Source organism: Cajanus cajan, chromosome 7 (assembly GCF_000230855.2).
Source record: "Cajanus cajan strain Asha chromosome 7, NIPB_CcT2T_4, whole genome shotgun sequence".
NCBI lineage: Eukaryota > Viridiplantae > Streptophyta > Magnoliopsida > Fabales > Fabaceae > Cajanus > Cajanus cajan.
The window spans coordinates 11,397,289-11,419,727 of record NC_138523.1 but is presented as its reverse complement, the minus strand read 5'-3'; the positions used below and the strand labels follow the sequence as shown (position 1 = coordinate 11,419,727).

Below are 22,439 nucleotides of genomic sequence, written 5' to 3'. Positions count from 1 at the left end.
ACCAACAGAAAGGAGGTAACTTTAATTCCCGTAATTATAATACTAACAATTATATGCAGGGGAATCAAGGTTGGAGAAACAACAACCAGGGATATGGATGGATGAATGAAGTTGGACCATCCAATAGGCCACCACCACATGCACGAAAGAACTAGTAAATTGGAGGAGACTCTGAACCAGTTCATGCAAGTGTTTATGAACAACCAGAAAAATATTGAGGCTTCCATCAAGAATTTGGAAGTATAGGTGGGTCAGCTAGCTAAACAATTAGCTGACATGTCTGGAGGCCCATTTTCAGCCAACACCAAGACCAACCCCAAGGAGCATTGCCAAGAAATAACAACAAGAAGTGGGAAGGTAGTTGGTGGAGATTTTGGAGTGAGTGAGAAAAATGAGAAAAATGAAAAGAAAGAAAATGTTGAATTGAGGGAGGTTAAGGAAGAAGATGAGAAGAATGAGGAGGAAAGCAATAAAAATAAGAGTGTAAATAGTGAGAAAATAGAAGAAAAAAATGATGTGGAGAAGGAGAAAAATAAAAAGAAGGGCAAGGAAGTCAGTTCTACTGTTCCTATAAGAAACTTACCTTACCCTCATGCTCCTTCTAGGAAAGAAAAAGAAAGGTAGTTCCTGAGATTTTTGGATATCGTAAAGAAGCTCCAAATAAATATTCCTTTCACTGAAGCCATGGAACAAATGCTCACTTATGCCAGGTTCAGGAAGGAATTGTTAACTAAGAAGAGAAAAGTCCTTGAAGAAGAGACTGTGGAGCTTGAGGCAAGATGTAGTGCTATTATACAGAAGTCTCTACCTCAAAAGTCCAGAGATCCAGGCAGTTTCACTCTCCTGGTATCAATTGGTAATTTATCAGTGGGTAAGACACTCTTAGACCTTGGATCCAGTATTAATTTGATCCTTTTATCCATGCTGAAGAAGATAGGAAAAGTGGAAGTAAGACCTACAAGAATGACCTTATAGTTGGCAGACAGGTCCATTAAGCTTCCACATGGCATAGTGGAAGATATGATAGTGAAAGTTGATAAGTTCATGTTTCCTGTTGATTTCGTAGTCATGGACATGGAGGAGGATGTTGATGTTCCTTTGATTTTGGGCAGACCCTTTATGAAAACAACTATACTTATTATTGACATGGATGATGGAAAGATGAAGGTGAGAGTTCAAGATGAAGAGGTTAATTTCAATGTCTTCGAAGCAATGAAGTTTCCGAAAGGCAATAAAGATTGTTTCAGAATTGATGTATTAGATGATGTGTATCTAGAAACTCAAAATAATTTCAAGAATTCATCACCATTGGAGAAAGCTTTGTCTATATTTGATGAAGAGTTGGATAAAGCCATAGATAAGGAAGTTCAGGATGTGATTGATGCTTTGACTAAAGGTGAAAACGCTTCTGCCAATGTTCAATCAAAAAAAGAATTGAAGAAGGAGGAAAAAGATCAAATAGTGAAGTTGGAATTGAAGCAGTTACCACCTCAGTTGAAGTATGTCTTTTTAGAAGAGAATGGTGGAAAACCAATCATAATTAGTAGCCAGCCTTCAAAGGAACAAGAAGGTAGATTGATTCAAGTGATAAAAGCCATTGAAGGTGCTATTGGTTGGAATTTATCTGATTTGAAAGGAATTAGTCCTTCTTATTACATGCACAAGATTCATATGAAGCAGGATTATAAACCAGTAGCCCAACCTCAGAGACGCTTGAATCCAACGATGAAAGAGGTGGTGAGAAAAGAGGTGACCAAGCTGCTTGAGGTTGTCATGATTTATCCTATTTCTGATAGTGCTTGGGTTAGTCCTGTTCAAGTCATGCCTAAGAAAGGAGGTATAACTGTGATTTATAATGAGAAGAACGAAGTGATTCCCACTCGTACTGTGACTGGGTGGAGGATGTGTATAGACTATAGGAAGTTGAACCAAGCCACAAGAAAAGATCACTACCCATTGCCTTTCATGGATCAAATGCTTGAAAGGTTAGCAGGGCAAGCTTACTATTGCTTTCTGGATGGTTACTCAGGTTACAATCAGATTGTTGTGGATCCGGAAGACCAAGAGATGATAGCTTTTACTTGTCCCTTTGGTGAATTTGCATATAGGAAAATGCCATTTGGATTGTGTAATGCACTAGCTACCTTTGAACATTGCATGTTTGCAATTTTTTTTGATTTGGTGGAGCAATGCATAGAAATCTTCATGGATGATTTCTCCGTGTTCGGCTCGTCCTTTGAAGTTTGCCATAAGAATCTCAACACTGTTCTCAAAAGGTGTGTAGATACTAATTTGGTGCTGAACTGGGAGAAAGGTCACTTCATGGTCAGAGAGGGCATTGTTCTTGGCCATAAAGTTTCTCAAAAAGGAATAGAGGTAGATCCAGCCAAGGTAGATATCATTTCAAAACTGCCACCACCAATCAGCGTGAAGGGAATTAAAAGCTTTTTGGGGCACGCAGGATTCTACAGAAGATTCATAAAAGATTTCTCCAAGATAGTTAAGCCTCTCAGTAACCTTCTTCTTAAAAATAACAAGTTTGATTTTGATAATGATTGTTTACAGGCTTTTGAACTGTTAAAAAGTAAGCTTGTTTTAGCCCCTATAATCACTGCTCCTGATTGGAAAATTGATTTTGAACTAATGTGTGATGCTAGTGATTATGTTATAGGAGCTGCTTTGGGCCAAAGGAAGGATAAAATTTTTCATGTTATTCACTATGCAAGTAAGGTGCTGAATGAAAATCAAATTAACTATGCAACAACTGAAAAAGAGTTACTTGCCATAGTGTATGCATTAGAAAAATTTTGTTCTTACCTTGTGGGTTCAAAGATCACTGTTTACACTGACCATGCTGCTATCAAGTATTTGTTGACAAAAGTATATTCAAAGCCAAGATTGATCCGGTGGATTCTATTGTTACAAGAGTTTGATCTAGAAATCAAGGACAAGAAGGGATGTGAGAATCATGTTGCTGATCACCTATCAAGACTTGTTAATGAGCAGGTGACTAGTCAAGAAGAAGAAATCTTAGAAGAATTTCCTGATGAAAAGTTGTTTGCAATGAGTGAAAGACCCTGGTTTGCTGATATGGCAAATTACAAAGCAGCAGGGGTTATTCCGGAAGAGTATAACTGGTAACAAAGGAAGAAGTTCTTCAGAGATTCTAATTACTATGTCTTGGATGATCCGTATCTGTTTAAGATAGGTGTTGATGGTTTACTAAGGAGATGTGTCTCTGGGCTGAGATCAGAGATATTTTCTGGCATTGTCATAACTCACCTATGGAGGGCATTATAATGGAGAAAGAACAACAACAAAAGTTCTCCAATCTGGATTTTATTGGCCAACCTTTTTCAAAGATGCATATGAACATTGCAAGAGTTGTGATAAGTGTCAAAGAACAGGGATAATTTCCAAGAGACATGAGTTACCCCTGCAAAACATCTTAGAAGTGGAAGTTTTTTATTGCTGGGGGATTGATTTCATTGGGCCTTTGCCATCATCTTTTGGGAATGAATACATCCTTGTGGTCGTAGACTACGTTTCAAAACGGGTGGAGGCTAGTGCTTTGCAGAAAGCTGATGCCAGAACTGTCATAAAATTTTTAAAGAAAAACATTTTTTGCAGGTTTGGATCACCAAGGGTACTCATTAGTAATGGTGGATCTCATTTTTGTAATGCTCAGTTGCAAAAAGTTCTGGAGCACTATAATGTGAGGCACAAGGTGGCCACACCTTATTATCCTCAAACCAATGGACAGGCTGAGGTTTCTAACAGAGAGTTAAAGAGAATTATGGAGAAGACAGTAGCTAGTTATAGGAAGGATTGGGCTTTGAAGTTAGATGATACACTATGGGCCTATAGGACTGCATTTAAATCTCCTATTTGGTTCTCACCATTTCATCTTGTCTATGGTAAGGCTTGTCATCTCCCGGTGGAATTGGAACATAAAGCATTCTGGGCTTTGAAGGCTTTAAATTATAACTTGAAGGCTGTAGGGGAAAAAAAAAGCTCCAATTGCATGAACTAGAAGAAATGAGGTTGCAAGCTTATAAGCCTTCTAGATCTTACAAGCACAATGCTAAGCTATACCATGACAAGAAAATTATGAACAGGAACTTCTAACCTGGCCAACAAGTATTATTGTTCAATTCCACGTTGAAACTTTTCCCTGGGAAACTCAAATCTAAGTGGTCAGGCCCTTTCTCAATTAAATCTGTCAAATCATATGGAGTAATTGAACTTGAAGATCCTGCCTCTGGAAGGACTTGGTTAGTGAATGGTCAAAGGCTCAAACACTATTTGGGTGGTGAGGTTGAAAGACTCACTACCACTACTCATCTGAAGGAGCCATGATCATACAGGAATTGTCAAGCTAAAGACAATAAATTAACATGTTCTTGTTTAATTTTAGTTTAAATTAAGTTTTGTTTTGAATAGTGAGTAGTTAAGAGTTTTTGTTCATAGAGTTGCTTGATTTCAAAATGAATTTTGCTTGATGATTGCATGTTTTGGAATGTGTTAACATTGCTGATCTAGTTTAAGGTCTGTTTGTGTTTGTGTGTTAGTGGGTAGGAATTTACTTTGATGTTTTATTGTTGGTTGTGCAATTTTTGGGTCTTGAGTTTGTGATTATTCTAATTCTTAGTACATAGTAGTATAGGTTATAATATGTTTTGGCTGAGTTCATACTACTGTTGCTTGATGGTTAAGTACATGTTGATCTTGATGTCTAGTGTGGAATAGTAGTGAAATTCTCTGTGATGTTTTGGACTCTCATGAACAAATTAAATCTACACTTGGTTGTGAGGTTTTAAGGTGTTGATAGAGGTACCAATGTGAGATGATGGTTTAGTTGAAAAGCTCAAGTGAAAGCTCAGAATGAATCTGGCTTCCACGTTTAAGAATTCAAGTCATTTTCTTTAAAAATGAAGGTTATCTTAGATGAATGCTTGAAGGAGTTATTTTCATGCTTAGAAATGAAATTCTAAGTCCCACTACTCAAGCGCCATGCTCACAGCCATGGTGCCAACTCTCTGTTGGACTTTTTGGTATGTTTCAAATTCTAGCGCTTAAGCACTAGCTCCACCGCTAAGGCGCCAAGTTTATATCGATGTTATTTTGACATATCTAACTCTCAATGCTCAAGCGCCAAGCTCACAACCATGGCGCCAACTCACTGTAGGTACAAATAAATTCACAGCCACAGTGCCAGCTTCCACAGCTAAAGCGCTCACTCTCTGGACCCCATAAAATCCCACCGCTGTAGCGTCAAATTCTGCAGCCATAGCGCCAATTTTTTGTGGTGTGGTTCTATTTCCAGCGCTCAAGCGCCAGCTTTCACAGCTTAAGCGCTCACTCTCTAGAGCCAAAATTCAAATTTAATTAGCCACCGCTGCAGCGGTGGCTCGTGGCTATGCGCCCAAACACGAAGACGTATAAATAGGGGCCATGTGAACAGTTTTTATCAGTTTAAAAACCGAGCCCCCCCCCCCCCACTCTTGCAACTTCGTGGTTCTTCATCTTTTCATCTTCCCCTCACATTTTCTCTATAAAGTTCCCATTCTTAGGCATCAAGGTTTCATTTTTCTTCATTCATCACACACTAAAACATCAAAGCACTCACTTTTTGCTAGGATTATAAGGTAAAGTCTCCATCTTTCTTATTTCTTTCTTCATTGCATGAGACGTATTTGTAGGTTCTTCATCTTTCATGAACTCCCTCCATGATTCTCATCATGTTTTTTTTTGAACCTGTTCATCAATGTGGAAGCATACATTTTGGCTATTTTCTCTTTGGACTGGATAACATGAATTTGGGTGTTTAATCCTTCAATCTTGCGCATGGATGAATCTTCTCATCTTCTGCTTGCTTTGTGTTTGATGAAATACCTGAATGAGAGGAATTTTTTATTTGAAAACAATGAACGTTGGGGAAAAGATTGATCACTAAAATATTCCATTTTTATGAAGAAGTTGAAGCCTTGCATGGCAGGAATTAACATGCATTTTGCTTTTCTTTATCGTGTCCACCATGTGTTTGGTTAAATACTTGAGTGAATATGTGTTCATTTTTTAATGTGTAAAATCATTATGTGGATTGATAATTCTTGTTGTTAAGAGTTGGTTGATTGATGGTTGCCATACTTAAAAAGATTTTTCCTTGGAACACTGGGTTGATCATTGCTGTGAATAAGATGTTAGTGCTAATAGTACTTCATTAATGGTTGTTGTTCAAATACATGTGTAAGATTCTTGTTGAAATAATTGCTTGTTCATTTCTGGGTTTGAAATAACTTTAGCGTTTCACATGTTAGAATGCTTATTGATCATTCCTTATGCCCCATGAAGCATTGTGTTTTGTTTGTATGATCAATTTGTGGATTAACTTGGATGTAAGGTTGGTTATCAAATTTTCAGATGGCTCGCTCAAGAGGTGGTGGTTCTTGACCAACCCACGAAATTCTGACTAATCGTAAAAGGAAAAAGTGGCAGCTTCTACTCCAAATTCATCTTCATCTTCTGAGGACGAAGAAACCCCCACACCATCACAACCACCCAAGGGTTTCACTTTCTTGCCCAACAGATTTCGGAACAAGTTTAAACAACCGAGATTTATAAATTTGGAGGGCAGACATATAATTTCATAGCGACCAGTGGTCACATATCTTCCTCTGTTAGACTTCAGTGATGAATTTAGTAGAAGAAAATGGACCAAGGTGGGACAACCAGAAGAGAAATACAATGCAATTCTGATCAGGGAGTTCTACGCCAATGCCTACCCGACTAAATCTGATTCAAAAGATCTAACCTCTGGGGTGCGAGGCATTTCAGTTCCTTATAGTCCGGAAGCCATTAATGCATACTTGCAAACTGACTATGCCATTCCTTCGGAAGATGAATACCAAAAGCTCATGCACACCGCCATGGATGAAGATATGTCTGCTTTGTTGCTGGAAACTCTAAGTCTTCCCGGTAGCCAGTACCAGGCTGGTACAAGGAGTCAACCCACCCATATACTCACAGCGGACTTGAAATCTGTTATTCGGTTATGGCAAGCAGTTTTATACAGCAATGTCCTTCCTCTCACCCACACCTCTGACATCACCATTGCACGAGCAAAGCTCATATTCTGTATTATGCAACAGAGAGACGTGGACATTGATACCTTGATATCTAATGAAATGCATGCCATTATTATTTCCAAGCCCTCAAAATCTAGAGCGGTGCGGCCATTAGCTTTTCTGGGACTGATCACTGGTATGTGCAAGGCAAAGGGAGTGCATATTCCACAACCACTTACTCCCATAAGAAAGAAAATTGATCATGTGTTCGTCAAGGCCTGATTCTATAATCAAAGAGAGTTTCCAAGAGCATCTAGAAGATCCCGCACACTATCACAACACCCTCCACCATCCATTCCCTCACCTCCAGCCCCACCAACTGGGCCCTTTGATTTATCCACTATGCAGACCTACATGACTCAACAATTCCAACATATGGAAGTGCAACACCAGCTACAAATGTCTCATATGTGCCATGTCCAGCTTCAACAAGCTACGAATCACAGAGGACAGTTGGTGTTGCACTCTTATTTCTACAATTACACCTTACACTGGGCAGACACAGGTGATAGCTTATACCCATGGCCTACACCTGAGCAATTTGAGGAAGCAATTCTGTGGCTTGGGGACAACCCTATCTTTTCTGGAGGGGGTGGAGATCATGTTGGGGAGCAAGGGGAGCAAGAGCATGGACAAACAATGCATTCAGAAGAAGAATGTGAAGAGGGAGGAAGCAATAGGCAAGAAGGAGTTAATGAAGAAGAGAATGAGGGAGAGGATGAAGGGTCACTGTCACCTACTTTCTGAAGAAAAGGAGTTCCATTTTAATTTTATGCCATTTTAAATTCCAGTCATTTTAAATTTCAGCTGTTTTAGTTTCCGTTTTGCTTAGACTATCTGATGATTTACTTGTTTTGGTCAAGTGCCTGAACTTTTGGTGTTCTTGGTTGAATTTCATACTTTGTGGTGCAATTATACTAATGTTTGGGATATTCATTGTTTTGGAATTTTGCACCATTGCTTGTTTTGATAGCAGTAGTGTGAATACATATATACTTTTTGTGGAAAAAAAAAAATATATATATATATATATTTTGGGAAACATTGAAAATCATTCTTGAAAGATAGGAAATGAGATGGCTTTTATATCAACAAAAAGCGAAAAACACATCTTTTAATTCACTTAAAAATGGTTGTTTTGAGCTTTCTTTGAGGTTGCACTCACCCAATTTGTTTGATCATGAAGTTTTGAGTCATTTGATTAGCATGACATGAAAGAATAGTATTTGAACATTCAGCCAAACTGGTGAGCGAGAGAGACTAAACAATGCATATATCATATTCACTTCTACTTTGAGAGCCATCATCATGATATATGTGTTTGCATTGGTTGAGTCTTGAATGATTACTCTTGTGAGGAAGTTTTGGACAGGATCAAGGCATTCTATTGTGCATAAATGAATTTTTCTTAAGCGTAGAGCCAAACAGTAAGCCATAATTGAATCCCTTCCTTGAAACCTGTTTGAGCCTTAACCTTCAGTTAACCTTAAGCCTATTCCAATTACCAACTCTTCACCCTAACCAAAATTTTGAGAGTATAATGAAAATGAATTGGGGATTAAGTTGGGGGAGTTGTTAAAATCACTAAGGTTGAAGGAAATAAGGAAAATGGTGAAATCAAGATAGTGCATGGTTTGAAGGAAAGAGTCACCCTATATCAACATCATTGTTCAAGTTTAAGTCAAAAGCAGTGCTTGTGCTTGTTAGTTTTATTCTATCATCAATTCTAAAAAAAAAATTCAAAAAAAAAATTCAAAAATAAAAAATTAAAAGCAAAATAAGCAAGCACTTGTACATAAAGTCTCAAGATAGAGGGGTCTCTTAAAATCTAGGTAGAGAATTTTGAGAAAAAAAGGGTGTGTAATTAGAGGAAGAATTTGGGCTGAGAGATTTGGTTGGAGTTGAATATTAAGAGTAAAACAAGGTAGAGTGTTTGGTTCATTTTCATTCTACTCTCTTGGGTTTAAACCCTGTTAATATGAAAAACCACACTCCTTTGTTAACCAAGCCTCAGTAAAACCAAACCCTTAAAAAAGTCCTTGTGATCCTTTATTTTCTCTCAAAGAGTAGTAATGAAGAGATGATATCAATGCTTATGTTCATAGAAATGATGAATGAAATTGAGAGAAACACTCACCTTGGAGAGCCATTCTTGAGAGAGTATGTTCAAATATTGGTTTGTAATGATCGTGTTATGATTTTCCTTGCAATCTTTGTGGTTGAGCATGATTGTTGTTGTGGGCACCTCAGTGAGTAGAAAATGGTTTTTGATAGTAAATTGATTGAGTGTTGGCCTATTGTTGATACAGAAGCAATCTCATGATGGAAAGTTTTAGTTGATTGGTATTTTGTTGGGGACCAACAAAAGATTAAGTTGGGGGAGTTGTTGAGTTTCTTTTATTCATAATTTACACTCAACTTTTGGTACACTTTTTTGGAAATTGTAGATATATATATATATATATATATGATATTTTACCCCCTAAATTTGAAGAATCAAAGTATACTAAATAGGTAGAAGAGTAGTAGAAAAATCTTAATTATTTCCCTCCCTTTTTTACAGAAAATTTGAGAAGACAGAGTTCCACAGCCATAGTTGTGGATCTAGAGCTTTAGCTGTGGGAATCTGGGGAGAAATCAGGAAGTCAGAAACTTGTAGCCATGGTGGTGGTTCTACAGCCATGGTTGTGGAAACCTGCAGTGCAAAAATAGGACTCTAGAGAATTGCAGCCATAGTTGTAGGTTCTCGGCTAAAGCATTGAGGCATGGGAGATCAAGAAAAATTCCAGAAACTCACAGCCAGAGCTGTGGTTTCATAGTTGCAGCGCTATGACTTACTTCACCGTGAAGGATTTGTCACAGTTATGGCTGTGGATCTGCAGCTGCAGCGTTGGAGGTTACTTTACCTTGAAGAACTCTCCACATCCATAGCTGTGGATTTACAGCTGCAGCCATAAGAGAAAAATCTCATTTTGGCCCTTGTTTCGAAGATAATATAAAAGGAAAAAGAGAGAGAAAACAGGGTATCACAAATCAGAGGAAAAAGATTAGATTGAAGCACAAAACGAGGGAAGAACAAGGGGAGAACGGGATTTGGAAGCTGAATCCTTTGGGAACGAAGATCAACTCCATTTTCTTCATCCCTTCTTGTAATTTCTTCTTTTACTTCTCTGATCTTGGAATGGGTGTGGCTGAACCTATTTAGGATTGGTTGGATGTAACTACTAACTCTTCTTCTTCTTAAATATATATGTATTTCATTCTCATCACTTGCGTTTGATTCTTCTCTTAATGCTTACATCAGTTTGATCATCCGTTGTACGATTTTTGGTTTTTGAATCCGGTTGGAAAATGTTTTTGAAAATCAGAATTGAGTCTTGCACCTAAACATCTCTTGCTCTAGGAATAAACTTGATTTGTTTAGTCACCTTGTTTAAGTTATTGTTCTTAATGCAAAGTGTTAATCATAAAACATAGAGGAATCATGTTTTAGATTAATCACTTTAGGATTCAACTTTGAGGAATCTTGTTGAATTACTAAATGAACGTGGAAGTCATGAAATTGAAATCATATTTGTTTAGGAAGAGTTGAGAGTTAGCAAGTGCTTCTGAACCAATCCTTGTTTCTTAAAATTGTTTTTACTAATTTTATATTACTATGTTGCTTTACATCATCTTAACTCAATTGCAACCACACCAACATCTTCACATAAATCATTAGAGTAAGAATTACTAAACACTCAAATCCTTGAGGATGATACTGTATTTCTACAACGAAACTTGGTCCGCTTGCCAAGTGGTGTGTTATCAAAAGCCTCATCAATCACCTATCAATTTAGATATCTTTTGAGTTAAAAACAAGATCTCAAGCTATTGGAAATTGATATAAGTGCTCCAAATTGGGTCATGAAAACATAACACTTATCATATGTAATACATTTTGAGATAAATAATGAACATCTTTGTGGATGTAGGCATGAGAGGCTGAACCACGTTAAATAAATTTGGGTAATCTTTTCCTATTTCTTTTATGACATTATTTTAATATGTTTCTCATCATTATTATTGTGCGAAAAAGAAAAGAAGATTTTTTGTTCCCAACAGTCGTATCAGAGCTCATGATTCTAGAGCCTAGTGACCTGTCACTTGAGTATTGAAGATTGACATACAATGATTTCAATACCCAAGAAATGGAGACAAAAAATATTGTAGAGTAAAAGTATGATTGAAGATGATTGTGACAAGCATCCATGACAATAAGAAAGTCAAATTTGAAAATTTTAATTGAGGAAGGAATTGTTAAAAAAATAATTAAGTTTTCAAACTCAAATCTCTAAGATATTATTTTATATTGATTCTTTTAGGATATTGTTTAGAATTGAAATATATTGTATTTATTTTAGATATTTGTTTCCTCTTTTAAGATTGTGATGTAAAATCAATAAATAGAGACTCTTGATATGAGAAGAATCACCCGACCTATAGAGGGGGTCATCGCCTTAAATGAGAGAGGAGGTCATGTGAAAGAGGGTTTCCAAGTTTCACCAGAAAACTTGTGAATAAGGGTTTTCAAGTTTCGCCAAAAAACTTGTGAGAAAGGAGTTTACAAGTTTCACCCATAAAACTTGTGAGGAAAGGGTTTTCAAGTTTAACCTATAAAACTTGAAGGGAGGATTTTCATGATATATGTAATATATTTTGAGATAAATAATGAACATCCTTGTGAACATCGGTACGAGAGACTGAACCACATTAAATAAATTTGTTTAATCTTTTCCTATTTATTTTATAGTACTATTTTAATATATTTTTTTATCATTATTATTGTGCGTAAAAGAAAAGAAGAATCTTTTGTTCTCAACAAAAAATTATGTGATATTTTATTGCATGGTCACGCCAGTACATTGATGTTGAGTGCTGACATAGAATTATACTAGATTGTCATATCATCATTTTTATTATTAGATATGAAGTTAACAAATGTAGAAAAATTATACATGTAAAATAGGGAGAAATCAAATGCATGAATAAAAGCTATTGGGGAATCAAATTCAAAGAAAAAATTAGGAGGAACAAAATTTGAAAAGTGATAATAGTAAAAGCATCAAAACTATAATTAATCTCAAAGATACACTAGTAGAAAATCAGTCTTTTACGTCACTTCTTTGTCGTCGGACATACAAATACGCGACGTGAAAAAGACGTAGTGGCATTTTTTGAAAATAAGTCAAACAATTTTACGTTGGACCCTACGTAGTCTGACGTAAAATTTGAAATCTACGTCGGACAGAAGACACAACCGACGTAGATATCAAGAAGATAGCGAAATGTTGTTCTTCCTCTGAATTTGAACGGTTAATTAGGGTTTTAGTTTGAGAAGATAGCGAAAGCACCCTCCAATGGCGGCACCCTCTGACAGGGTCCACCAATTCTTCGACGAACTAGAAGCAAAGAAAACCATCCTCACCAAATGCACCAATCTCTTCACCACCCTCTCCAAGCACTTCTCCTCCCTCCAAAACTCCCTCACCGTTAAATCCCAATTCCTCATTCCAAGCTCCAAGCCCTTGAATCCCGCTCCAAGGAAACCCTAGAATCCCTCCACCACCGCGAAGCCTCCATCCCGGAGCGTGAGTCTACATCCGCCACCCGCATCAAGGACCAGAAGGATGTCGCGCTCGTTGAGCTCCGCTCCACCACGTCATCGGACCCCGACCTCTCGACCTCTCTCAGGTCACTCTCGCAGAAGATGGATGCGGCGGCGCTGTTGCTGTTCGTGGTCTCAAAGCGAAAAGAGTCGGCGTCGCTGCGGGCTGAGATAGCGATGGCGATGGAAGAGGCGGTGGACCCGCCGCGGGTGGTGATGGACGTCGTGGAGGAGTTTCTAAAGAGCAAGGTGGCGAAGTCGGGGGTGGCGATTTGTTCTTGTTGTTACAACTTTTTTACGTCGGTGTTTAAAAATCTCTGACGTAATATTACGTCAGCTTTTAAACCCAACGTAAATTTACGTCTCCAGCATTCACGTTGGACTTTTTTCTGACGTAGAAACCTCAAAATAAAAGATGTAAAATACCTCTTTTGCACTAGTGATAATTAACAGGAGGGAAGAGAGGAAAAAATATTAGTTTAAATACTCGATTAGTCCTTACATTATTTGAAAATTTTTAAGTGAGTTCATAAAATTAAAAATATTTTAATTAGGTCATTGATGATTTATTTAGTTTTAATTGAGTATTTCATTTAGTGATAGGGTGTAAAAATGCACTTGACTCAATTATTTTTATGGTCAATAATAGACGCCTATTGTCTCTTGAAATCAAATTAGTCTATTTTATTTTATTTTAATAATTTTATATATAATTAAAAAAATGCTAGGCTAAAGGTTTGATATTTTTGGCTTAAATTTCACTAGTTTATTTGCCTATATTTTTTTATACCATAAAATAACGAGTTTTCTTTTTCCAACCCATGTCGAGTTATGCCAATTTTCACATATTTATTCATCCATTTGCAAATTATTATCTTCTATAGAATATTCTTATTCCCTCCTTATTTATAACTTGAAATTGCCATACACACACACACACACACACACACACACATATATATATATATAGAGAGAGAGAGAGAGAGAGAGAGAGAGAAAAAAAAGAACTAAAAGAAAAAAAATTAGGGAGACAAAAATTTATCACATGATAACAATGCACTAAGTACTACTCTCTTCTTTTTCTTATTGTATGTTCTCTCTTTTTTGAGTTAAGGACTTGTGAATTGTACATCTTCAATCTAGTACTTGAAAGATTCAGTTGTATCTTAGGGGACTTACATGAGAGTTTGCAAAAAAGTTCTCTAGGATAGTGCATTGCACACTTAGAAGTTCAGATCAATTTTGATACTCAAATCCATGACAACAATCTAAAGGACTTATTGTTGTCTATGAAAATTCTTGGAGATCAAGCCACGCTGAGAAGGGGGGCTGCGATGCCAAAGAGAACACAACATACGCTACTATAACTATCACATGTGGAGAAGAACAAGGTGCCAATTGGTTAGTCAAACATGATTATGACATTGGTGAGCTTCCTGGAGAGCGTTGTGTTTTGTAGGAAGAAGGAGTTCTTATCAATAACAATAAGCATAATTAATTTATCAACCAATTTGGTAAGAATTTGCCAAAATTTTCTTGATCAAGTAGCAATTTCATGTGTTAAATATTTTATGTGTGGATAATTACTAAGGAGTAATAGCTTCTCATGGTATGTAATATATTATTGTTATATTGAATTATTATTTTTAATTATGATATGTAAATTCTAACTATTAATTAAATGTTCGGTGCATGGTACGTGTTTCACAATCATGATTAGCACATTATGTCAAGAGACTTTATATATTTAATTCTTTGTGCTTAAACATTGAGGAGAATTAAATAGTTCTCCATATGTGTGGAAGCCAAAAATTAATAATAATATTAATTTGAGTTATTCTTCATGAATAAATAAGTGTGAGACATTGTTTGGAAAATGATTTAAGCAATTAATTCTTGAGATTCTCTCTATAGTTGGAAGAATTAATTATTAATATTGGTTCTCGTGAATGAGATGATACTCACCTTAAAATCAATATTATTATATCTATTGATACCTTTGTGGTATGGTGGTATTATTGATATGAGTTTTTTCAGTTTAACTCTTAAACTATTGTCATTTATGACACGAATTAGTATAGACGTTGTGAAAATGTTAATAATTATAAGTAACATGATTGATTATAGTGTCAAATATGATGTTATTCATATTACAAATTTTACATAAATTGAGATATTATAATGATGCCATAAATTATGATGTTTAACGTTGTGAACTTTTTATTGTGTTAAAAAAAATACAATGATGATTTTATTGAGTACTGAATTCATATAAGACAACATCCACTAATTTTGTGTCATTACATTTTATTACAGTGAAATTAATTTGAAATCAACCAATAATAATTATTGAATTAGAGTTTGTTACTCAAGAAATGGTTGATTGTAAGATTTAGTGGTTGAAAATCTCTTAGCTAATATTCCATTGGGAATCTCTTAGCTAATTATATATTGAATTAGAGTTTGTTAGTCAATAATGGATTTTGTCAATCCTTTGACCCTAAACCCTGAAAAGATATTATTTACGAAACATTATGTATTGTTTATAAAAATCAAGGGGAATGAGATTTTATTAAAACCAATTGAAACAAATAGTGATGATAACCTAACCTTTGGGATCAGAGATCAATGAAGAAGGTTCAATGGAAAAAAAAATAAGTTACTTGTTAGTTTTGTTAGCACTAAAATTGATTTTAATCAATTTTTTTTTTCTTCCTACAATGTGAAAAGGTGCTAAAGTTGCATTAATGAAATGATAATCTTTATATTTAGACTTTTATGTGATTATGAGAAAAACTTACCTTTTATAAATATTTTAATGATTTTCATATCTCTTATGGGTGACATATACATTTGATAAAATCAAATATATGATTGTCAAGTAAGATCACTTACATGAGAATTTGACGAGATTTCTAGAACACCCATAAATATCGGACTTGTGTATGGCTTGAAAGTGCAATACATTTCCCACAATAATTATTGGAGTGTATTATGTTTGATTAACCTCTAATGCACGCCAAGTGTTTTGGGTACAATAGCTTGCTATACTCACTATACCATATATTAAATTTTGTGAATGTAAGTTTGGTTCAATTGTTTGGCTACACCAGGCCTGATGTATTACATCCTATATGATAACCTATATTTTTTTTAACTTTTGAAATATGTGAGGAATTATTATATATTTTGAGATATTTCAAAAAGTTAATTTATTCACAAAATTATTTTATATTTAAATTCAATTTAGAATTATTATTTTATTAATTTCAAGTTTTAAAACCTAATTAATATTAATTTTATAAGATATAATAATTTAATCGTTGTAAGTTTAATTAATTTTAAATGATCAACGATTTAAAATTAATTAATTTTAATTTTTTTAATTAATTATAATAATTATAATTAATATCTTTTTCTATAAATATCGAGAATCGATAATAAATGCATTAAACACAACTCTTTTCTCTCTTATTATATATTTTTTTTCTAAATTAAGAATTTGTTCTAAATCCTCCATCTAAATTCTATAAGATAATATATTTTACGTCTCAAAAATTATGTACTCAACATCCATGACTATACATTTCATCTCATCTCATCATATGGAAGTCAGCAAAACATCTTAAAATTATTTCTAGGAAGAATAAACCAGCCAAATTTTTTTAAACCCTCTTTTAAAAAATCAGCTAGTGTTTTATTTATTTATTTTTGGGTCTAATATTTTAGTTTTTTCATAAGCTGCTTAAGAAGCCCAAACTTACGAGGCCTGAACAATGGCTCAATTAACACGCCAGCCTCAATACACGAGATTCGGTTTGTTATATTGATATTGATTAAAAAATATTGATGGGGCTTTCAATTATGCACGCAAACAATAATTGTTGTATAAAATAGACCCAAACAACAATGGATGTTTCAATTGTACACGCGTTCGCTCTGATTTGTTAAAAGATTCAAAAGGATTTTCATCATTCAAAGTGAAAGGTGAAGGGTATTTTAAAAGGTAAAAATATGTTTATAGTTATTGAAAAAAAAAATAATGATATAAATTATGAAGATATATAATAAATCATGAAGTTATTAACATCAAAACTATTAATCTTTCAATCATGATTATGATTTTATATTTTATCTTTAAAATATACTCTTATTATTTATTTTGGAAGAGTTATTTTTTCTTAAAAAAACAACTTTTGATAACCTCAAAGGTTTGCTTGAAACAAACAACATGTGATGTATGAATTGATATAGTCAAATAAATAGTTGAATAAAGGACTGATGTAAAATTTAATAATGAATAATAAATATCGTATTTAAATAAACAACAAACAATTTAAATTTATACTAAATTTTTTTAGTGGACAGTCCTCATAAGCAGTTTTAAATCTATGATTATAAAAAAACAAATTTTAAATCTATTTCCCTTCAATGAATTTTAACATTTTTAATTTCTTATTGACTTTTGAAATCTTAAACACATTTTCTTTTAATCAAATCCTATTATTAGCATAAAAAATCCTATTAAAAAATTTAATTGAATACAAATTGACTATTCACTTGCCAAAAATTCAAATAATAATCCTGCATTATTACGTCAACCATGAGTTCTAACATAATAACATGAAGTATATGAAGAAATTATGACGATTCTTAAAGTGAAAAATGCAATAATCCTTATATTGGTTAACTCAAATGTCAATGATTTGAATCTTGGTAAAACACCATCTTGCATGCATTCATAACTTTTGATAAAAATTAATTATTATTTTTGATCTTGAATACTTTATATTAATATTGTGATTAAAAAAAATAATCATCATTACCATTCAAAACAAACCCATGATTTTTTTGTGCTTGATAGCAGAAAATCAATTATCAATTAATTCCTAAAATTTTGTTCTCTTAGCCTCTTGTTTGTTTCAGCAGTGCCAAGATCTTAAGCTAACATGCAATCGACAGTTCAAACCAGCAAGTACCAATTTATTTATGAATCACGTGTAGAATAATAAAACATTGTTTTGAGTATTTTTTTTTAGTAACTTATAATCTCAATAACAAATAATGTAGAAAAAAAAAATCTCAGTTTTTGGTTCCTTGATCTAGACAACTCATTGATCCAGCTCACTATACGAATTTTAATTTCTTTTCCTTTTTCTTCAAATTCATTTCGTTCACAATAAAATAAAAATGTGATGGACTTTCAACCATTGTCCACCACTCATCATCCATCTCAATCACACACCATTATATTCTGGAACAACAACAACCTTAGCATTTGCAACCACAAAGAACATGGTAGTGTCCAAATGTCTAACCCTCCATGTCCCTCCTCACCCCACTACTCCTTTTCTCACCCAATTCTCACTCTCCAAAACTCCAAGACTCTCTTACTCTTCCACCCATCTTTCTTTGCCATCACCAAAACTGAAAAAAGCCTTTCCCACCCCATACAATTATCCCTCACCCAAACACTTCCCAATGAAATGTTCCAACTCTTCAAATGAGTTTGAGTTTGATCCAACACTCACCAATGAAGACCTCAAGCCAACAGCACCAAGCCAAAGGACATTCTCTGGCTTTGAAATAGCTAGTTTATGGGTTGGACTAGTTGTTGGTGTCCCTTCTTACTACCTTGCTGGAAGCCTTGTGGATCTTGGAATGGCTTGGTGGCAAGGCATAGCCACTGTGGTGGCAGCCAACATGATCCTCTTGGTTCCTTTGGTCCTCACTGGCCATGCAGGCACACTTTATGGCATATCATTCCCAGTTCTTGCTAGATCCTCCTTTGGCATCCATGGTGCTCATGTTCCCACCCTCCTAAGGGCCCTTGTTGGTTGTGGTTGGTATGGAATTGAGTCTTGGATTGGTGGAGGGGCAATTTTCCTTCTCTTGCCAAACTCAGTGAAGGAAACTTCTTTGTCAAAGTCTCTACCTTGGCTTGGCACTTCCCCACTTGAGTTTGCTTGCTTTTTGGTCTTTTGGGTGGCTCAGTTGGCATTTGTGTGGAGAGGAATTGATGGCATTAGGAAGCTTGAGAAGTACTCAGCTCCAATATTGGTTGCTCTCACTTCTTGCCTTCTCATTTGGTCTTGTGTTAAAGCTGGTGGAATTGGTCACATGCTCTCTTTGTCTTCAAGGCTCTCCACTTCACAATTTTGGTCTGTTTTCTTCCCTTCCCTCACCGCCAATATAAGCTTTTGGGCCACTGTGGCTATCAACATCCCTGATTTTACTAGATATGCCCAGAGTCAGAAGGATCAAATTATTGGTCAAATTGGGCTTCCCATCTTTATGGGGGCCTTCACATTCGTTGGTCTAGCTGTTACCTCATCCACAAAAGTGATATTTGGTCAAGTTATTTCTGACCCAATTCAACTTCTTGGTCAAATTGGTGGCCTCACAACTAGGATCATTGCAATCTTTGGCATAAGCCTAGCAATTATCACCACCAATATTGCTGCCAATGTTGTGGCACCAGCAAATGCTCTTGTTAATCTCAGCCCCAAGTGGTTCACCTTTAGAAGAGGGGCTCTTTTAACTGCACTCCTTGGGATTGCATTTCAGCCTTGGAGGCTTCTCCAGTCAAGTGAGAGCTTTGTTTATACTTGGCTAGTTGGATATTCTGCTTTGTTGGGTCCTATTGCAGGGATTATTCTAGCTGATTACTATATTATACAAAAAACAAACTTGAATATAAGTGATTTGTACTCAAGGAGTCCTTATGGGGCATATAGGTATTCAGGGGGGTTTAATATAGCAGCTATTCTGGCACTAGTTATGGGAGTTTTACCTGTGGTTCCTGGTTTCTTGCAGAAAGTTGGATTTGCAACTTCAGTTCCTCACACTTTTATTGTGATCTACAACAATGCCTGGTTTATTAGCTTCTTTTCTGCAGGATTCTTGTATTTGGTTCTATCAAATTTGAGAGGGAAACCTGGTAAATCTGCTGCTGGCGAGCCCCTTTTGCCTACTGCAAAATGAACAAGGAGGAGCTCATGGACCCTCTCATCCAATGTATAAACATTGAACATTGTATATTTAGATATGCACAATGAAAAACTTTGTTTAGACACTGTTCTTTTGGTGAAAAAGGTTCCATGTTTGAATTATGGAAGTTTCCACTAATCATTTCAGTGAGAGCTGTTTCACCGATAATTATATGCCATATCATACTATAAGGTAGTGCAGGCTTGTTCATTTTTTCTTTCAATTAAGGGATCGTTTCAATACTAATATCGGTATAATATAACTCTGGACAGATCAGATATCTAAGGCTCTGTTCCCTATAGATATCAAAACCAGTTTTCAATTTTTGAGTATAAAAATATAAACTTTTACCTAGTCTTCCGTTACTCTTAATGTAACTCAATAATAATATTCATCTAGAGTTCTTGCGCTTTTGTAGTTCTTGTCAAGCAAAACTTATAATCAGCTTTCATTGATCCCAAGAATGAAAAAAAAAAAATTTGTAGGGTCTCGGCATTCTAAAATATATCAAAATAGTTAGAATATATAATAATATAGTTATGGTGCTATATAAGCTCCCTTCCATAGAAGAGGAACTTGACAATGGGTTTTACAAAATGATTTTCAAACTTAGAAACCAAATAACAATGATAAATTAAGTATAGAAGGGCGGAAGATATCTCACTTATGAGTGGTAATAGTTACTGACGGATCCAGAAATTTTAGATAGTAGAGACAATATTTATTCATATATTTGTAGTATTAAAAATTTTACATATAACTTTTAAAAGCATAAATATATATCATAATTATTTTTTACAAGTTTTTATATCTACGATTATAAGTAAAGATGAAAATAAATTAGGTTAGACTAAATTTTATTATAATTTAATAGGTTTGAATTTAACTTTCTTTAAAAATATATATCCTAAATATGACTTATTTATCTATCATAGACATTTTTTAAATGTTTGGTTAGAACTACAATCCTAAAGACCTACTTTATAATAATTTAACACTATTAAAAATATAAAATAAATATGTTAAATTTTATAAAAATCAAGTTTAATTTATTTATGATATAAACATATTTTTACTATCTAATATATATTTTTAGATGATAATTTATTTTAAAATATATTTTATATAACAATTCTAAATGGAACATAAATCTTCCGATTTTTCTTATTTTGATTTTTTTAATCAACATATACAATAACTAGAAAACGCAAAAGATAAACATGCATACTGTAAATTTTATTTTATCAAAAATTGATTTTTTTTTAATATATTACATTATATATGTGAGTATTAATATATATATATATATATATATATATATGAGTTAATCACCTATACACTGCTAGTGTAAAGTTTTTTAACATTGACAACCAATTATATATTTTAATTATGTCATGTCACCGTAAACATATTTACTTTTAAAAGTGACATGACATAATTAAAATATATAATTGGTTGTCAATGTAAAAAACTTTACACTGTTAATATATAGGTGATTAACTCTATATATATTATAATTAAACTTTTTAAGAAAATTGATTCGTTATTAAAAAATATTCTTTATCACATAAGAAAATTAATATCCTTCAAAAGTTTGATAAATATCAAATAAATGAATCTCTTTTCTGAATCTATATTTTATACATATGATAATTTAAATATATTTTATTTATTTTATTAAAATATAATTATTTTATTAAAATATAATTATTTTTTAAAAATATATTATTTTTTAAATAAAAAATATTTATGTATGAAATAGTAGTGGGGACAAGTGTCCCCACTACTCACAATGTGAATCCGTCAATGGTAGTAGTAATAAAGATTTAATAATGATGTACTGTCGGTATAAAATTTTTTATACTATTGATTAATGAATATTTTTGGTATTACTTTTGAGATAGTTAATGTAAAAATCAACAAAAATACCATAATAATTTGTGATTGAATATTGAAATAAAATTGTTTTATACTAATGTTTCATAACAATTTTTCTCGACTAACAATACAAGTCAACTTTATATACAATGTTCGGATTTGAACTATAGACTTATCGTTTCATAGGCTTTATAAGACCAAAGAATTAAGAAAAGTTAACCTTTTGGAGAAAAATTAAATTTAGTTACTAACGAGTTATATTATGAATTAATACTTATGATATGATGTATTTTCAAAGGTAAACTAATAGGTTTCACCATAAAAGCAAACTACCGCCAACTACGCTAATGGCTTCCATTCTTGTTTTGGTTTTGGCTGATAATAAACACACATCCACTCTCGTATAAACACACCCCCTTTTTAAAAAAATATATATATATAATGTCTAAATTACCCTTTTAAAAAAAATGAAATTCCTAAATTTATACCTCCCTTCCCCGCACCCCATACTCCACACCTCTCTTCTTCCCAAAGCCTTTTTCCGCTCAATGTCATTAAGTAATATACTTTTACAATCATTCTGAATAAAAAAAAAGAATTAGCCCCACCATAACTAGTATAAGAAAGGCTCTTTTACAATCATTAGCATTCCGGAAAGTACTTTTATAGTCATTAGCATTCTGGAAAGTACTTTCCGGAATAGTAAAATTATTGTTCATATAATTCCGGAAAGAACTTTCCGTAATAGTAACTTTAATATTATGGAAAGTACTTTTCGGAATTATGTAACAAAACAT

The 22,439-nt window shown here is 34.0% G+C and overlaps 2 protein-coding genes across 2 annotated transcripts; both read left to right on the top strand.

Moving 5' to 3' along the window:
- Positions 1 to 276: 276 nt before the first annotated feature.
- LOC145949827 (uncharacterized) lies at positions 277 to 4,033 on the top strand. The gene is made up of 4 exons (XM_083060718.1): positions 277 to 483; positions 652 to 871; positions 983 to 3,137; positions 3,631 to 4,033. Exons 1-4 carry the CDS (start codon positions 277 to 279, stop codon positions 4,031 to 4,033), a joined length of 2,985 nt encoding a protein of 994 aa, XP_082916844.1.
- Positions 4,034 to 17,988: 13,955 nt separating this feature from the next.
- On the top strand, positions 17,989 to 19,910 carry NCS1 (permease, cytosine/purines, uracil, thiamine, allantoin family protein). Its single transcript, XM_020383456.3, has one exon. It carries the CDS (start codon positions 18,070 to 18,072, stop codon positions 19,756 to 19,758), a length of 1,689 nt encoding a protein of 562 aa, XP_020239045.2. The 5' UTR covers positions 17,989 to 18,069; the 3' UTR covers positions 19,759 to 19,910.
- The last annotated feature ends 2,529 nt before the right edge of the window (positions 19,911 to 22,439 follow it).